Genomic DNA, 18,386 nt, shown 5'->3' with positions numbered 1-18,386 from the left:
GCCTGCAGCAAAATGTCTGCATAACACCTAAAAGCCAAGCGGTGAGCCCAGACAGGTGCAGCATATAGCATAATAGCCTCACCGACACCTTTGTAAAGAATATGCATGGTACAATAATTCAGCCCCGAATTGGGATGAATGACTCTACAGATTCCGTAAAAAGCATCAGTGGCCTTTTTTGGTACAAATTGTAGATGTTCCTTGAACCAAAAATTCTTTTCTAGGATGACACCCAGGTACTTTTGAGCCGTAACATACCGAATGGGAAGACCAGTCATCCGAACCCGGATTCGTCAGGAAGCAGTCAATCGCCCCTTAAGCAACATCATTGTGGTTTTCTCTGGGCTGAAAATCATTTTATGTTGGAGACTCCACAGCTGGAGTGTTTGATAAGCATGAGCAGCTCGGAACTCTACTTCATATGCGAATTCCCTTCAATCAGCAGCAGTGCGTCGTCAGCATAAGCGATGACAACCACGTGGAAACCTCAAACGCAACATGGAATCGAATTCTATAATCCAAAGGGGACTCAGAACACTGCCCTGAGAGCATCCTTTAGTTAGGGTCTTATGAACATCTGAGCCGCCATCACGCAGGGAAACAGTCTAGTGGCTAAAATAACTCGAGAGTATTTCTAATTCATTTCACGTACATTTATGCTTCTGCATCTGAAACAGGGCAGATGGCCACCATAAGTTATTAGATGCCCTGGATATGTCCAGAAAAATCCCTCATACACATTCACATGAACTAGAGGAAGCTATTTATCACCTTTAGCACGGCATCCTCAGTGCTCTTGCCTGGTCGGAAACCATACTAGTTGTCCATTAGCAAATGATCAGCAACCAATCTAACATTAATATGCAAATATAGGACCTTCTCAAAAACCTTACAAATCACAGGAAAGAGCATTAGTGGACAGAATGAACTAACAGTAGGATCTTTGTTGCCACCTTTGAACAACAATACCAAGTCTCCATGCTTCCAACACGTCAGAAAATGACCAGCAAAGAGCAACCTATTGTAAATTCTAGTTAGAAGACCAAGAAGTACTTGAAGCGCTCGGATGAGGAGCTCTACCATGATACAATCTTATTCAGAGGCCTTGTGTCTTGCCATACTGCAGATCACCTGACACACCTCTGCCTCAGTGATATCAAAAGATTGTAAGTCGGTCTCAAAAGCTATGACTTCCCGTCTGACACGCCGATGGTATGAAACCTCACCCACCACTGTGTTGTCCAGGAGTAAATCATTCAACAAAATATCAAGGACACGGTCCTTGTCAATTACCACACCTTTGTGGGTCGATAAAGCTGACAAGAGGACATCTTTCCTGCACTTATGCTTAAGGACCCTATACACAACACCCCAAGTATCTCTATTTCCTTGTTTCTGAACAAAGGAATACCAAGAATTACACTTGGAGGACCTAATACTACGGAAGTACCTAACCCTCCTTCTATGGTAATCCACGGTCAGGATCGCATGCCGATCAGGGTCACCCTCTCATGCAGCCCTTCTGAGTCGATTCACAGACTGCTGTCAGATTTCAAGACCACCAACCAGATATACGTTCCCGGCCAGTGCCTCTAGAAATGGCAGCTTCAGCCACAGCCACCACCGCAGAAGTAAAATTTTCTGCCAGGATATCTAATGGCAGGCCGTCAGGTCTCGAGAAAATAATATAAAGGCCATAAAATAATATAAGAATAATGATGCACTAGGCAATCAACTACCAACAACACTAAAGATTAATATGAGTATGTACACTTGGTCACAGCAACCAAGATAACATGAGTGAACAGCTGGCTGTGTTGTTTATTTTTCTTCTAAAGAAATAGAAGATCTAAAATTTGTATCCTTGCCACTTACTGATGATCTCAATGTATTTAACAAATCGTCAAATGATTTTATAGACATTCTTCTTAAAAAATTAATCTTCATATTGTCTTGCTTGAAATAAAATACTGTAAACATTTCCTTTTTTCGACATTCTTCCAATAAAGGATGCACCCAATACTTTCTTTTCTTTTTGCTTTTAATTTTCAAATATTTTTTAATAACTACAGGTACTTCCTTGACGTCCACTCTGCTTACTGGTTTATGCAATACTGACAAATTCTGAGTTGCCAATTTGGTCTCCTATTCTGGTCTCTCACTTCTGATCTCCTGTCAAATTGGTTGTTGGCAACTAATTGCCTAGTGCATTATAAGCCTAAGTGCACATCAATATTTAATTTTATTAACTGCAAAAAAATAAATAATAATAATAATAATTGGGTGTTATATTATTCTCTTCTTTAAGTTAGGTATAAATTTCATCATACTAGTAGTAAATGTAACTTATAATTAGATTAGTTCCTACATGCAAATCTTGAGTTTATAATAAATAAAAAAAATTTTGTAATAAATAGCTTGAAAAGGTGTACAGTATTCAATATAAAATAAAATAAAACAGTAGCTTTACAATATTACCAAAACTGTTATATTACAATAATACTATATTAGAGATAAAATATATATTCTATATACCAAAACAGTACATTCAGTACATATATTAAAATATTCTAGTAATCAAAGCCACTGAAGCACTAGTTCTTGTTAACTTCAAGTAAAGTAGCCGCCATATAACAGCAAGCTTGGATGATCAGCCTGTATGTCACTATTATACTATTGTTCTCTGAAACATTGGCAACCTTGATTAGTCATCTCTTAGTAGCATAAACATGATGCATGATACTTTGAGTAGTAATTGTCACCACTCCAAGCCCACTGTTACTTGGCAGCAACTGTAGTAATCTAAGATTAAAAAAATATATGAATAGTAAGCTCATTAGCAAACAAAATTAGCAAACAAAATATTAAACTGACTGCAATAAATTATCAAGATCAGAAGTAGTACCTCTGTGGTACTACCTCAATGAGGTAGTACCTCATTGTCCGGATCTCTTTCTTTTCCTTTATTCCTTTTCCTTGAATAAGTGCCATGGAGTCAGGTAAGTTGCCTTGATGCCCATCTGTAAAGTCATGCAGGAACCTTCTAGAAGTTGCCAGGACAACCAACTCTAATTAGATCATAGGTTGGATAGCAGTGACAAGTACAACAGTACTTATGTTTTATTAATTTTCTACCACTTTACATTCTGTTCATTTTCTACTATTCATATGCTGTGCATTTGGGTAACATAAATAAAAATATGTGCAAACTAAGCACAGAAAAATATCTTCAATAACTAAAGAGTAAATCCGTGCAAGATTTTCACAAGCAACTACTGGAAGAAAATATTAAAATTACTTTATGTTTAACAGAAAATACTACCTGTAATTTGTGTTTGGTGGAATGTTTTCAAAGCAAGCAATATGAGAACTTTCTTGTATGCTTTTAATTCTTGGCCCTAACGTTATATTTTCCCAATCTCCTTTCTCATTACGGTAGCTTGCTGAACCAGATAATACAACCTAAAAAAAACATTCATATAGTAAATTGAGTTCCCTTAAATTAAATAACAACATAATAAAAATAAAACAAACAAAAATCCAAATTACAAAACCTCATCATATATTACCAAATGAAAAAGAACATAATTTTTTTCCAAAAATAAAATTTCAATTACATCCACCACGTTTGTAACTGCAGTAAATAAAAATTAAGACTTCTTTAATATTTAGTTTCTATATTTCCAAGGTCAGAAAATTCACTTTCATAGCCAACTTAAATTCTTATTAAAAAAAATTCTTTTCCAGTGAATTCAGAAGTTCACAAAAATTGTCAAAGGAATATTAATTTTTTATCATAGTTGATTTAGCTTGATTATATTTATATACAAACTGAATAAATATAAAGCCAAGAAAATATATTTCCCTCATATATGACAAATTTGAATGACATGTCACATAATTTAAAAATTTTTTAAATGTTTTAAAAATAATATTAAAAAATATTAAAATTTTTAAAAAATTATTTTTCTATTTTAAATAATTAGATATAAAAACTAATTATCTTTGTACTTCTTATGTTCTAGGAGTTTTACTTATATTTTTTTAACATTATAAAATAAAATTATTATTTACAATTTTCAAAAAAAAATAAAAAATGCATTGTAACAAGAATGTGTAACAGTGATTCAAAAGACACAAATTACTTGTCACCGTTAAATTACTGAACTTAATTTTGATTACAGTAAACATAGTTAAGTAAGCATTTCCACGTACCTACAGGCTTTTAACAGACACAAACAACTTTTAAAGGGTTCCTATGACTTTATCTATTTTATATGTTGAAGGAATTAGTAAAGCAAAGCATTCTGCTAAAATGGTGTAATATCTTAAAGCAAAAAGTTTTCATTTGGAAAAGCAGATACTGGAAGCATTTAAAAATGGTCAGTCAAAACATAACTTTATGACAGTCAATAATTATGTGTTAACCAATTCTCCCAAATCAAATATATTCCTACTGAATATAATTAACCATAAATATTTTTGAACATTTACTCTCAATAAAGAGTAACCTGAGTGTTAACTCGTTTTCTCTATGATGGATTAAAAAAAAAGTTAAACTTGAGCAATTAAAACATCATCTGAAAATATATATATAAATAAAAACACGAAAGGCTAGAAATTTGTCAAAATATTTTAATTTGGATTAAAGAAAAGCTCAAAAGACAAATATATACAAGTAACTTTAACAGTAGTTTTCATACTGTTACAAATCATATTACAAGATAAATTAATAACTCACATTGTAATGAACAATTTTGCCATTAGGCTTCTCTGGCGGATCCCATGTAACTAAAACTGCTGCACTGTTCTTTTTAGCTTCATCAAACTTACAAGTTATATTTACATTCTGAGGAGGTCCTGATACTGAAATAAAATACATAAAATTTTGATAAATTAATTTAAAGCATACATTAAGCATTTCTGATTAGTAATAATTAAACAAAAGGAATTAAAATCAAGTGATTCCACTAAACGAGTATATTTTTCATCCACTCATATGTTACTGTAATGAGATTCATGCGACAGTTAATGGACAGCAATTTATTCCTAAATAAATAGTAAAATATAAACACAATAATTTGCATTTATTAGTACTGGTCAAACACAATTTTATCTTATTAGTATAACCAATCTCTAGGATCGATATAAAATTTAATCACTAACACATTAAAATACTTAATTCTTTTACTTTTAAATTTATTGTTACAATTATAATTTACTTTTGACTATCATAAATAGGTGTGTCTTACCTTCAGTTGCTTATTTATCTGTTACTGTTTGCAACCTATTGAAGTACATTTACATACTTGAGTATTGATAATTATACCAGACCAGTGGCTTCACAACTGTATATATGTAAGCATATACAGTAAATTTTTATTTCATATTACAGCAAGTAAATCGGTGAGCTTTAAATTTAAAGAGGTATGTTTTGTTTTGCTGTTAATACCTTGTCACACCTAGAAATATTTTTACGTTTTCTTTTTTCCTTCAGTGTAAATAAATGATCTAGCAAACACCCAACAACCTAGCAGCAGAATGGAATAATTTATAAAAATTAATTATTATTTACTTACTGCTTATTACAGATATTCTTTTTTTTATTAAAAGCTTATCACTGAATATGGTAAACATGCATACTCTGCATTTTAATTTTTTTAATATATTTTGATGAAGTACATATATTATCTCTGTTAAAGATCTTAACAAGGAGAATATTTATGCAATAACTAAATTATAATTAATTTTTACAAATAATCTTTTCCCTTCATCAGAGCTTGTGAAGAATCATTTTTTGATCTCTATACTTAATTTAACATTTATTTCAATAGTTCAAAATTTTATTCCTACTATAGCATTTATTTTCATATTTTTAAGTCGGTTTACAAAATTACTGATAAATAGTAAAATAAACCTGAATAACCCGAGATTTTGTAATTTGGATTTCTGTTTTTTTTATGTCACAAGACCTAATAAATTTTCCTTTGGATTGAGGGATTTTCTAACACAGTACATTTTTATACAAAAAATAAAAAATAAATAAAAGCATGTTCTAATAAAGCAATTTTGCAATAACACTTAACGTAGAATAAAGACAAAAATACCTTACTGCCTAACTAAAAAATAAAGCTTATCAAAAAATACTGCTATTTTTTTAATTGTACTATCCATATTTTTTAATTATATTACTAGATTCAATTTAATAATTATTTTCATAAGAAAAACTCTTTAAAAAGTTCTTACACACTATACTTTAATTATTCATTCTATACTTTATATCAGAAAAAAATTAAAATGAGATGTGAAAATTTTAAAATATTTTAATAAAAAATTTAGATATTTTTACTATGTATAATCTAGAAATGTAAATGATTTTAACATATATATACATATGTCAATGAAATTTGTATAAATCAATCTATAATTATAGAAAACAATTTGTTATTTCAATGTTCACTTCCTTCAGTAACACCAATTCTTTTCCTTCAATTATACCATTTTCAGCAAACACTATGGCATTAAAAACTATACAAAATAATCTGAATATTTTTTTTGCCAGAGAAAATTTTTCAAAATAATGTACAATGAATAATGGAGCATTAAAGGTTTTGATATTCACACAGTTAGTTTTTGTTGTAGCGCTAATTGTTGCCACGGTAACTGTTGTCATTCTCATTTTTATCTTAGTAATTTTGGTCAGAATCTCTTTCAGTCAAATGTAAAGTACATTTATACAGTCCATAATAATACTAAAAATTACTGCAGTTACTGTGATTGTAGTTGAAACAAGATAAATCATAAATGTTTTTTTGGCGATTGTCTTGTTGCTAATATCTGGTAATAAATAACAATGTATAAGTTAAAACCAGTCATTAAATAAATATATATAATGCAAAGGCAATTGAAATAAATTAATCAGTTTAAATTTGATGCTATTTCAGATAAATGGAACATTAAACAAACAAAACTTTTGCAGATATTTGATGTGCATTAAACGTAGATAATTTTTTGGATAATATTATTCACTTGATAAAAAACTGTGATGAAATGTTCCTTTCTGTTTCTTTGTTATCCTGGTCCCATTGTGTAACAGGAAAAATTAAAAATAATTTTTTAGTGAAATTTACATAACCAGGAAAATGTTGTTATAAATAGATAAAGCCACCTCTGCAATTTGCATTTTAGAAGTAATACTTTTTCCAAGCACACGTTCTTGGCTTTCTAGGTTTTCCTAATTACAAGCATTAGGATTACTCAGTGGATAAGCCTTAATGTTTTAACGAACTGCTCGCAATACAAAATTACAAAAGAAATAAAAAACATAGTTTGTTTGAGACATTACCTCCATCAAGAGTAGCACCGGATATTTCTTTTGACCAATTACCACACTGTTTAGTGTACTCATTGCAAGCTGCCACCTACAATCACCAAAAATTTACAGTCAGTTTTTAAATATATCAGTTTGTCAGAATATAAGACAACCGACCCACCTGTGTAACTAAAAAATTAAATTTATTAAAAAACTCTCTTATATTTTGAGTTGCACTGTACTTTTCATATTTTTTTTTAATGATGCTTTGACTATTAATTCAATCTGATTTATAACACGCTAAAAATTATTTTACTGATCCTTTACTATTCTTGAGTTGTACAAAAGCAATTATTACTTTTTGTTCCCAACCTTTGTCAGACATAATACAACTTTAACCTAATGTCATGAGTTTAATATACTTGTAGGATTTGAAGGTATCGTTTACCAATTCCAAGTCAGGAGCCACTGATCTCAACTATTTCAAACAGTAAAAAAATTTCAAAACTCCTCGTATCTGCATCAGCATTGTACAATATGCTTGTAGTTGCTAGAACTACAAAAAGATGTATTACTTTTGTGTTTTGTTACCGATCATTTTTTTATTTATAGCTTCTTTATTACATAATACATAATTATTTGTTTGAATTTTAAAAAAAAGTTTATTTATTTATTTTTAAATTGCATCAGTCATGGCAATAATCAAATTGTCAATATAGTTTAGATGATGTTGACTTAAATGGAAGCAATTGTTTTTTTGTTTATAATCCAAGGTATAATATAATTTTTCCCCTGATTTTGTTTTTATTATTTATTTATCTTTATCCCTTTATTATCTTACTTTACTGATGTTTTTAGTAATATATAAGAACTGCACACTGTGTGCTTGCAGTAACATTTGAACCAAATAAACAGGCAAAGGATTATAAGCCATTGCATCACCATATGTTACACTAAACTCCCTCTAAACAATTAATATTTATTTTATTTCATCTAAGAAATATATTATATAATTTAATGATTAAGATTAGAAAGAAAAAGATTGGAAAAAGTTTAATTTTTACTTATTCCACGTGTTAAATGGCAAGCACTACATAGTTATGTCTGGTTTAAAGCAATGATTATTTAAGCCATCATCTATCTGCGCCATTAGCTTTTTCCTGCATACATTTTCCCCATTTTACTCTCTATATAATAAAGATAGGGATAATATTTATCCTCATAGTCACATTTATGTATTGCTACATTTTTACTGAAGTATATTATATTTGTTTATTAACAATGGCAGTATTTCTAGTCCTGATTTGACTCAAGGCAGTAGTAATACATTAAAAAGTAGTAAAAAAATTTCTGAATGGGTATCTCTAAAATGAACTGAATAAATGATAATCAGGATGCACAAGTGTACTTTAAAATATAAAACATTACAGAATGAAATATTGAGTTTAGGTGGTCATAAACTTGAATTCCAAAAAGATTTTAAAATCTTAACTTTTTGTAAAAAGTGTAAATACTTTATGTGCTCACTAACGAGTATAACTATTAAAATTATCAATCTACAATTTTATAATGACAAAGAATATTATTTGTTAATATATTAGTCAAAACAAGAAATTAACTAAGTTACAAGTGTAAAAAAAAATTAAGGAAATGTACAGAATGGGTTAAATCAATTCAAACACTGCTATTCCTACTCACCTTGAAATAATAGGTAGTAGCAGATTCCAAATCTCCAAACATAAAAGTGTTAATGCTTTCAGCAGGATGAATAGCTTCTTTGGTGGTATAATTATTGTACAAAACCAGTTCATAATAATGAACATGATCTTTTACATCAAGAGGAGGTAATGACCAACCTATAGTGATCGCATTAGGAGTTGTTCCCTTTAATGAAATTTCAGGAACAAAATCTGGATCTGAAAAATACATTGCTATGATTAATAAAACAATAAATTTACAAGCAGTTTAGAATCAAATTATAAAATATCCAGAATCAGTAATTATCTGATAGGGTGATTTGGCTCTAGTCAAGTAGTAAATCAACCTTCCACATGTACTAATCATGACATACCTTAAAACTGGAAGACTGAGGCTTTTATCAAGTAATTAACAATGATGGCTAGACAACACAATTACATTCAGGAACTCTAGTGTACTTTGGCAATGCAACTGCAATGACAAAATTTCATCATTAATATAAGCCCGGTTTCCTTTGACCTTGTAGTATCAGGTTGATATGGTCTCAAAGCTTCCTCAGAACAGGATAATCAAACATCAAATTGATTAGATCACTCCAATCCACATGGAAGATTTATCAGATGATAGAGTAGAATTGTAAGTGTCTGATAGGGCAGTATGGTTCTTATATAAATCTTAGAAGTCCAAAAATTTGAAAAGTTTATGTATAAATCTTCCACTGCAAAATGTTCCAACTCATTTTGCCATGCTCAAAAGCAAAGACTTCTTTTCTTCAGAGCATAATAGGTTATGTTAATTTTAATTGGCTTTGGTATCAACAACACAGTTGCCACTGGTTCCTGACTGATCTCAAGTCATACATCTTCACAACCTCCACAAGGCACCTTCCACCTTCACCACTAAATTAATAGGGAAAGCCTTTCCCAGTACATTGAGTGTCTTGAATAAGCCATCTTTCCTGATTTAATCTGCAATTCTATAATATAGCCGAATAGGAAACCATTCTTTCAAAGATTACTTTATAGACTATCTTTAGGATTACAAAAGACAAGGATAAATCTCTGATGAGTTATTTGGCTCAATTTTTCTTTACCATGATCACTTCTGCCATTACTGGACTTTCATAGTTACAAACAGTAATTTATCATCAAGCACTTAACTACATGTGACAACTTTGTATTTGTTGTAGGGATTCCAATTAAAATTTAATTTCAATGGAACAAAAAACTTTTTAGAATATACTTCACTTTAAATAAGTATATATATTCACTTTTTTTTTTTTATAAGTATACATAAAAAAAAAAATATATATATATATATTTTTTTATATATTGGTTGTCATGCAGCCCTTCATGACAACCAATGTTTCCTATATTTTGCTAACTGTAATCATTACTTACTATGCACTTACAGAAGGCAGACAATTATGAAAGGTTGGTCAGTGACACCCTCTACAGTAATCTGTAAAGTACTGTAAATATTGCACGAGTGGGGAAAACTTTGAAATGAAGATAAATAGTATGAAGAAAGGAAGAAGGCAAGGTAAGTAAATAATTGGAAAGAATGATGCTATAGCAGAGGAGGTTATTTTATTAATGGGAACTCTGGCGAATAAATGGAAGAAGTAGGAAGACAATAACCATGTAAAAAGGAGACTGAAAAGGAAAATGAATTGTTGACACCCAGAAGGATTGCAACAGAATTAAAAGAGAGGTTTACCAAATTTTTTAAGCAATATGGTTCGTATACATCTGAAATATTCACAATAAAACAAGGAATACTTAGAGAGCTTTGACGCACAGTTGTGAGAAAGAAGGAGAAAGTGAAATGGATCAACAAAACAAGAAATAGAATTGCTGAAGAAGATGAAAAAAGAACCATAAGAAAATGACACATACAAAGAAACCTTATAATTTGAATCACATACTACTAGAATTATCCAGAGTGAAGGGTCATGAAAGTGAGAAAGGAAGAACAAAAGAATCAAAAAGGACGTTTGGAATGTAAATAATATCAAAGGAGGAATCTACAAACAAATGATGGAAAATACTCAGGAAAAAGAAAAGTGAAGAAGATCCAGTTGACATTTGTAATAAGAGATTCACACAGAAAGAATAATCAGTTCAGTTCCAAAATTTATCAGTAACCAACTCTTTCAAAGCAATATTCAACCCTAATCCATTATTGACATTGCAAATTCCTCCAGTAATAATATGTATTATTTCATTACAAATGAATCTTAGATTGTGCAGTCTTGTAATTTTTTGGAACTATTCACAGTAAATAGTGAAAAAGGGATGTTTTCTTAAAGGTGATTGCCTCTATCATTCGTCTGACAGCTGAAATTAGTAAATTAAAGTTTAATTTGAAAAAACACAGCTTGAAAATCAACAATTATTGGTTTTATGTGATTCTGAAAATATTTATGATCTAATGACTGCAAATTCAGATTCTGAATATAAATTAGATTTAAGCGAAAATAATGTAAGATTAGCTAACAGTATCATATAACTATAATGAACCACATATAGATTTATTTAAATTTTATGATTTATAAGGTCAATGAGTTTATTTTAAAAATATTTTTAAAAAATTAATAATTATTTTAAAATTATATTTTTAAAATTAAAATACATAGTATACAAAAATACATAACACTTTTGAAAAAAAAGAAAATTATTCCGTTTTTTAACCTATTTGAAAACAAGATATTTTTATTCCATTGCTGTACAGCACGAACAAACATAATATTTTTATCCAACAACCTATAACTGTGTGAATTTAAGTTCTTACAACTAATTAATTTTTAAATTAAAAATAAATAAAATACAATAATAAACCTACCTTTCTTTAGAGTCAGAACAAAATCAGTTGATGTATATGTATTTCCAGTGCCAACAGAATTTTCTGCAGTTAGTTTTAATTTATAAGCTTTATCTGGTTCTAAATTCTTAATAACATAGCTTGTATTACCACCTCCAATAGCCTCCTGAAGGTAAGTCCACTGTTGGCTACCATTTTTAAGAAACTGCAACAAAAGCAGAACAATACTCATCAATATTCAAAAACATGAGACAGATTGTTATAACCACGATACATGTTTACATTTTATACAAAAACAAAGTTCTTTATTTTATTAATTCCTATTATTCTGTTTAAGAGTTCTTAACATACATGCATGCATATATATATATATAAAACTTTCTGAAAATTCAAATAATTCAACATACTGACCAATGTGCCAATTAACCTCAAACAACAAATTAACCACCAAACACACTAACCAAAAACCTAAAAAACTAATACCAAAAGTCAACATTCACAGAACACAGAATCCCACATCATCAGTTGGTACATAATTCTACAATTACATCAAAAAATAAAAATAAAAATAAAAACTTAAAAATTAAAAAGCATAAACCAACACAAAACTTGAACACACAACTTGCTGCAAGTTTTTCTTTTTTGTTTTTGTTTTTTGAAGTAACTGTAAAATTATGTACCAACTGATGATGCAGGATCTCGTGAAACTTTTGGTATTAGTTTTTTAGGTTTTTCTGTAACTGTGTTTGGTGGTTAATTTGTTGTTTTTGATATAAATATTTATACACCTAATTTTTTGAAGAATATACAAATAATTCATTAACATATTGACCACTGTGTTAATAAAATTTAATATTATATTAAATATAAACCACCAAAATACAGAAGATATGTTAAACTTACCATATTAATTTTCAATAACTAGTTTTTATGGCATCCCACACCTTCAGTTGGTATTAAATTCTATATCTGTTACATTAAAACATATTCTTTTAATCGTTTGTCACTTTATTCAAAAGTCGTTTTATATATTTGAAACTGAATAATATTAAGAGTTTATACAAATAACAGATTGTAAAAACAACATAAGTGCCATTTTTGTAATTTTCAGGAAACTAAAAAAAACTGTTTTCTGAATAAATGTTCGGCAGTAGATAAAATTTGATTTGACTGCCCTATAGGAGTTCCAGAACTGGTTCCATTTTACTTATGTCAAAACTTTTTATACCCTACAACTTGAAATATAAACAGAAATGTGAGCTTCAACATATGGTGTTTTTACAATCAATACTTTATTTCTGAAATAAATCTGGGAATTATGTTTCAGTAAGTAAAGAAAAACTGATATAAATTAAAGAATTAGTTTTTTAATAAAGTTTAGATACAGAATGATTTTTAGTATTTCTGAACATTATTTTATAATTTAGTTAGTCACTTCTTTCCCATCTTCTACATTGGTTGTTGACCAAGCATAAATTTCATTATAAGATTCTCATCAGTTCCTTCATTGTTTGAATCTCTTGTTTGGTTTTGATTGTTATAACATTATCGTTTATCTCTCATCCCTGGTAAATAACTTTTTAACTTCACTAAATCTTCCATCTTCAAAACACGTATTGGGATTTTATTTTTGTATGATAAATTTTGAGGAAATGCAAATACTTTATAAAAGCTAGCTTTTGTTACTCAGATGCTAAACTTGAGAGTTTGTAGACCACCAATAAATTCCTTGCATTCCACTTTTCCTTTGAACAATTCATTATGCCTGAAGCAAGAGAAAGTTGAAATCTATTGAAATCTAAAGTGTAATCTTTCCTCTTTTGGGCACATTCCTCCCGTACGAGCAATCTGACAAGCAAGATTTTTTATAGAACTTTGGCCACCAGTTTTTATAATCTATAACATCTTGTTGAAAAACAGCTTGTACTGTAAACTTATCTGATGACTGAGATATGATTGCATTACATTCTTTTTCTGTGTATACTCAGTCAGTTTTATTCAACTTGCATTTAATAGTGCCAAACGCTCTATCGCATGGTAAAAATGTACAGCCACATATTGGTTAATACTGTAAGTACAATTTCTTTAGATTGTCCAAATTCTACTAGAGCATTACACACACGAACAATAGTATCTTTTTACATTGGCTGTAACAACTAACACTAAATGACAATCAATTCTGAAATTCAGGACAAATTTCATTCTTAACATATTTTAACATGAAAAAAGCAACTTCATCTGGGCCTTTATTTCCAATACCTTGGTGTTAAGACATAAAACTTTGATTTCTTACATGAAAGATTATAAATCCAAAATCACTGACCATTAGCTGCCGCATACAAAATAAATCTTGGACAGGTACACCTGAGATATGCTTATCATGTAGTCCAAACATAATCCTACTGTTTTACTATTTTTTCACAGGTTTCTGAAGCTTCCTTCAGTTTTTTGTAAAATGTTTTACTGCAGTTTTTGTGTACATGTAATTTTGTTTCTGTAACACTTCAAGCTGCATTATTAATGTGAGGATTTTTGAGCTTAATGTTTAAAACCTCACATGTAACACGGGTCAATTAATAGTCAACCAAATTTTAAGGCAAAATGCTCTTAAAAATTTTGTTACAGAACTTGAATTTCACACATTTTATATCAGGATATTTGGCTACAGAAAGATCAAACATGATTTTAACATTAAGGTTGGCACTTAAGATATTTTAATTCTTTTGATGCATAACATGAAATTTTGTAGGGGAATGAATTAATGTAATCAGTAGTTTTCAAAATTATTTCACCAGGTGTTGTATGCGCTGCAGGTGCTCTACCTTTTATCATCAAGCAGTTCCACCTTTTTCAAAAGCTTGCATAATCTACGTACTCTTTCTGGTGGTATAGAAAAATAGAGCAAAAAAACTTTTACATACCTCAATCCTGCTATTTTCTATATTAATATAATATTTAAAACTGAAATTACACTTGCTTACTTCACCAGTTTCTTTCTTACGACATTTCTGTACATCCGTATTTTTAATTAATTTTTGCATATAGATGGCTTGTTCATTTTTTGAGTGTAAATTATGAAATTTAAAAAAAAATATATTTTCTCACGTTCATTCACTCACAGAAAACATCTCCTTTTACATCTGAAAAAAGAAACAGAAAATAAATAGTATTGATCAATAATGTTCATAAAACAGCAAACAAATGGAATATTTTAGTATTACAATTTTACCCTTGATATGAAATTAAAATGATATAAAACCCTTAATCATCAAAAATACTTCTTAATATCTTTTTTCCTACCTAAGTGTAATGTTCAATTTGTAATTTCATATTATTTTAAAAAAAGGTAATCATAATATCCAGAATTATTAAAATAAGGTTTTGGTTACAATACAAACAAGGAGCTATTAGTTAAGTATATGCCTGCAAGACAATATACATACACCTTGAAACATGCAGCCTATACATAATTGTAAAGCACTTAAAGTGCATGTATGAAAATAGTAAAGTACTTACATGCAATCTGGACCAAACGTCTCAGCAGGTATTTCTTTATCACTGTGGGAAGTGTAGGCTAAACTTTTAACTCTCGATACTTTAATAATATTACGTTTATACTGATGGTCATTTCTTATTCCGTTTTTAACTTTCTTCTTAGGAAGAGCTTAAATTTCACTACTGTCTTCAGAAGATGACATTTAAACAAAAGTCAATGAACTCTAAACACAATTAACAGTTTAATACAGTCAACATAACCAAACATCAGTTTCCCACCAACAACAGGTGATTGTTAAAACACCTGCAGTTCAAGAACACACATTGTTTTTACAATAACCATATTTTTCAAACAGCTGTACCTTTGAATTAGGAGCAGATACATGTATTATTTTTACACTAAATTGTATATTTCAACCTGTAGAATTTGATATTTTAAAAACGTGAATTTTGAAAAAATGCATTTAGGTTGTTTTTACAATCTCCTATTCATATGTAAAGTTTGCTGTCCAGTACTGGAATGATGTAATCTTTAAAATGTAGTATTTTCCTTTGTTCTAATATTATCATTGCCAGCTGTTTGATTGTATTTTTATTGTTTTTTATTAAATCATCATCTTCAAATATGATCTGATGATTAATCATCATGATTAATCATTTTATATTAATGTTTATATTTATAAATGTAATATATTCATTTTTTTATCGTTATTACAACCTCTAAATTGTTTTTTCAATCTGTAATACTATGTTTGTATTTTAACAGATGCAAACACAGTATTTAACAGATTTTATCAGGTACATTAAAAATAGTTCTTTTTTGTTTTTGTATGCTGTGTAACGTTCTATAAATCTTTTTTTAAATGGTCTACTGGTTTTACCAATATAAAAATATTATTACACTCCTTGCATTTAATTTTATATATTCCTCTTAATTCCACTTATCTATTTTTATTACTGTTATTTTTTAAATACCATGTGATTCAAAAAGGACTTCACATTCTAAAAGCAAATAAAAATTTATTTAGATAACTTAAGATTTGATTGAGATTTCATTTCATAACAAAACACATCAAGTTTTGACTTGTGAAGTTCATTAGTACCGAATTTGACCACCAACACTGACACCAGTGTTGTTAAAAATGGATACATTTACTGGTGTGGAACATGCTCGCTGTGGTTTTGGTTTTATAATTTGCAGTTAGCAACTGCAGTTCAACATAATTTTCTTAGAGAATAAGCTTCCTACTAAGCGTACAATTTACTCTTGGCACTAAACCTTCGTCAAGACAGGTTGTTCTGTTAAACATACAAAATCACCACAGGACACCCACACATCCCTGAAGCTACTGTGGAGCAACTCAAAGAAAGCTCTGCACATAGTCTAAAGAAATCCACCGTACAGGCATCACATAAGACTGGCAATCTGCAGACTACTGTATGGTGCGTATTATATAACCTAGTAGTTCCCAAACTTTTCCGAGTCGTGGTGCCCTTTATCAATTAACATTTTTCCTTGGTGCCCTACCCTAAGTAAAAGTATGACTACTTGTAAGTAAGAGATAAAAATAAATAAAACTCGTGTATGTAATTTTTAGTGATGAGTCAATTTTTCACATCAGCAGCAAGATGAACATAACTGCCAAATACAGGATAGCGAAAACGTTCATGAAACTTTGCGGCACATTAGTGATAGTCCTAAGGTCAATGTTTTTTGTGCGCAAAGCAAACAAAGACTATATGGCCCATTCTTCTTCCAGGAGGCAACCATAAATGGTTTATATGCACACGCTTCAAAATTCTCTAATTCCTCAATTAGACAATGATGACCAAGATGGATACCATTACTATCAGCAAGACACAGCATTTCCTCACTACCTCCTTGAAGTCTGAGGCTTTCTTGATACTAGACTAGCCAGTCAGGCTCGCTTCGCTCGCCGGACCAATCTAACCAGGAAGCTCTGCCCCCTGGACTCTCGATGTGTTTGTATCCTCATGTTTGTAACAAATTAAGTATTTTAAGAAAAAGTACATAGAGAATATTTCTTTTTAACATTTTGGTGTTTTTATATTTAAAATAGGCTTAGAGTTAGTAGATAAAGAATTCAGTAGTTTTTAATAGAAATATATTTAATGCTACCCATATTGATAACAGGAAGTTAGCTTAGGAACCCACCTTGTTCGTTTAGTCATGTATGTTTATATGAGGTTGTGTTAGTGTCCAGCTAAAGTGATCCTGCACGGTTATAAAAAATTTAAAAAAAGTTGTTAAGTTTATTTAATATGATCATCATTCATTACTTATAGTTGGGTTGTATATAACTAAAATATCATATCTATATATCTTATCCACTAGAACATTTGGTGTGTATTTAATATGCCATGAACTATTTTATTTTCAAAATCTTATATAAATATCTGACATAATGGCAGATATAGGAGATCCCATTGGTAAGCCTTCTATTTTCAGATAACAATTATTCTCATATTCAAAGTAATTTTGAACACAAACATTTCTTTTAACTATGATTAATACATTGCAGTATTTTGGGGTTTCGTTTAATCCATTTTTTATTATACCATATATGTCTTGTGAATAGGTATATTAGGGTACATGTTACTGACATCATAACTTACTATTTTTGTTATAATTAACTTAAATAGAATTTAATTATTTATTACTTTGTACCAATTTTTTACATTACATTTATGGTTAGATTCATTTTTATTCTAAGTATTTTATCTATAATTTTAGTTATGAAATATGTAGGTGGCATTTTAAAATTTATTAATGGTTTTATAGGATTATTTATTTTATTTAATTCTCCTGGTAATCAAAGTAGTTTTGGAAGTAGATGGTAAATAGGGATATAATCTTGAATGGTAATTTAATTTATCATAATTAAATAAGGTTTATTATTAGATATTAAACCTTTTACAATTCTTAAACATTTTTTCTTGGGTCTTTTATTTTTTTCGAAAATTATTTCTTTCAATGTAATTAATCATAAGTTCTTTACATTTGTCTTTGGGCAAAAGAATTGGTATATTAGTTTTG

General features: G+C 29.5%; 1 protein-coding gene across 1 annotated transcript in view; it reads right to left on the bottom strand.

The window, feature by feature from the left end:
- Ptp69D (Protein tyrosine phosphatase 69D) overlaps nt 1-18,386 on the bottom strand; it is a 196,680-nt gene that overhangs the window by 103,446 nt on the left and 74,848 nt on the right. The window contains exons 7-11 of the mRNA XM_075362423.1: nt 11,855-12,038; nt 9,011-9,228; nt 7,346-7,421; nt 4,742-4,866; nt 3,323-3,462 (exon numbers count right to left, since the gene is read on the bottom strand). Of these exons, the coding sequence (XP_075218538.1) occupies nt 3,323-3,462; nt 4,742-4,866; nt 7,346-7,421; nt 9,011-9,228; nt 11,855-12,038 (743 nt within the window). The remainder of the gene's footprint in view (nt 1-3,322; nt 3,463-4,741; nt 4,867-7,345; nt 7,422-9,010; nt 9,229-11,854; nt 12,039-18,386) is intronic.

Source organism: Lycorma delicatula, chromosome 4 (genome assembly GCF_047948215.1).
Source record: "Lycorma delicatula isolate Av1 chromosome 4, ASM4794821v1, whole genome shotgun sequence".
NCBI classification, from domain to species: domain Eukaryota; kingdom Metazoa; phylum Arthropoda; class Insecta; order Hemiptera; family Fulgoridae; genus Lycorma; species Lycorma delicatula.
Note: the sequence above shows the minus strand (reverse complement) of the source record. Positions and strands in the feature narration are given on the sequence as shown.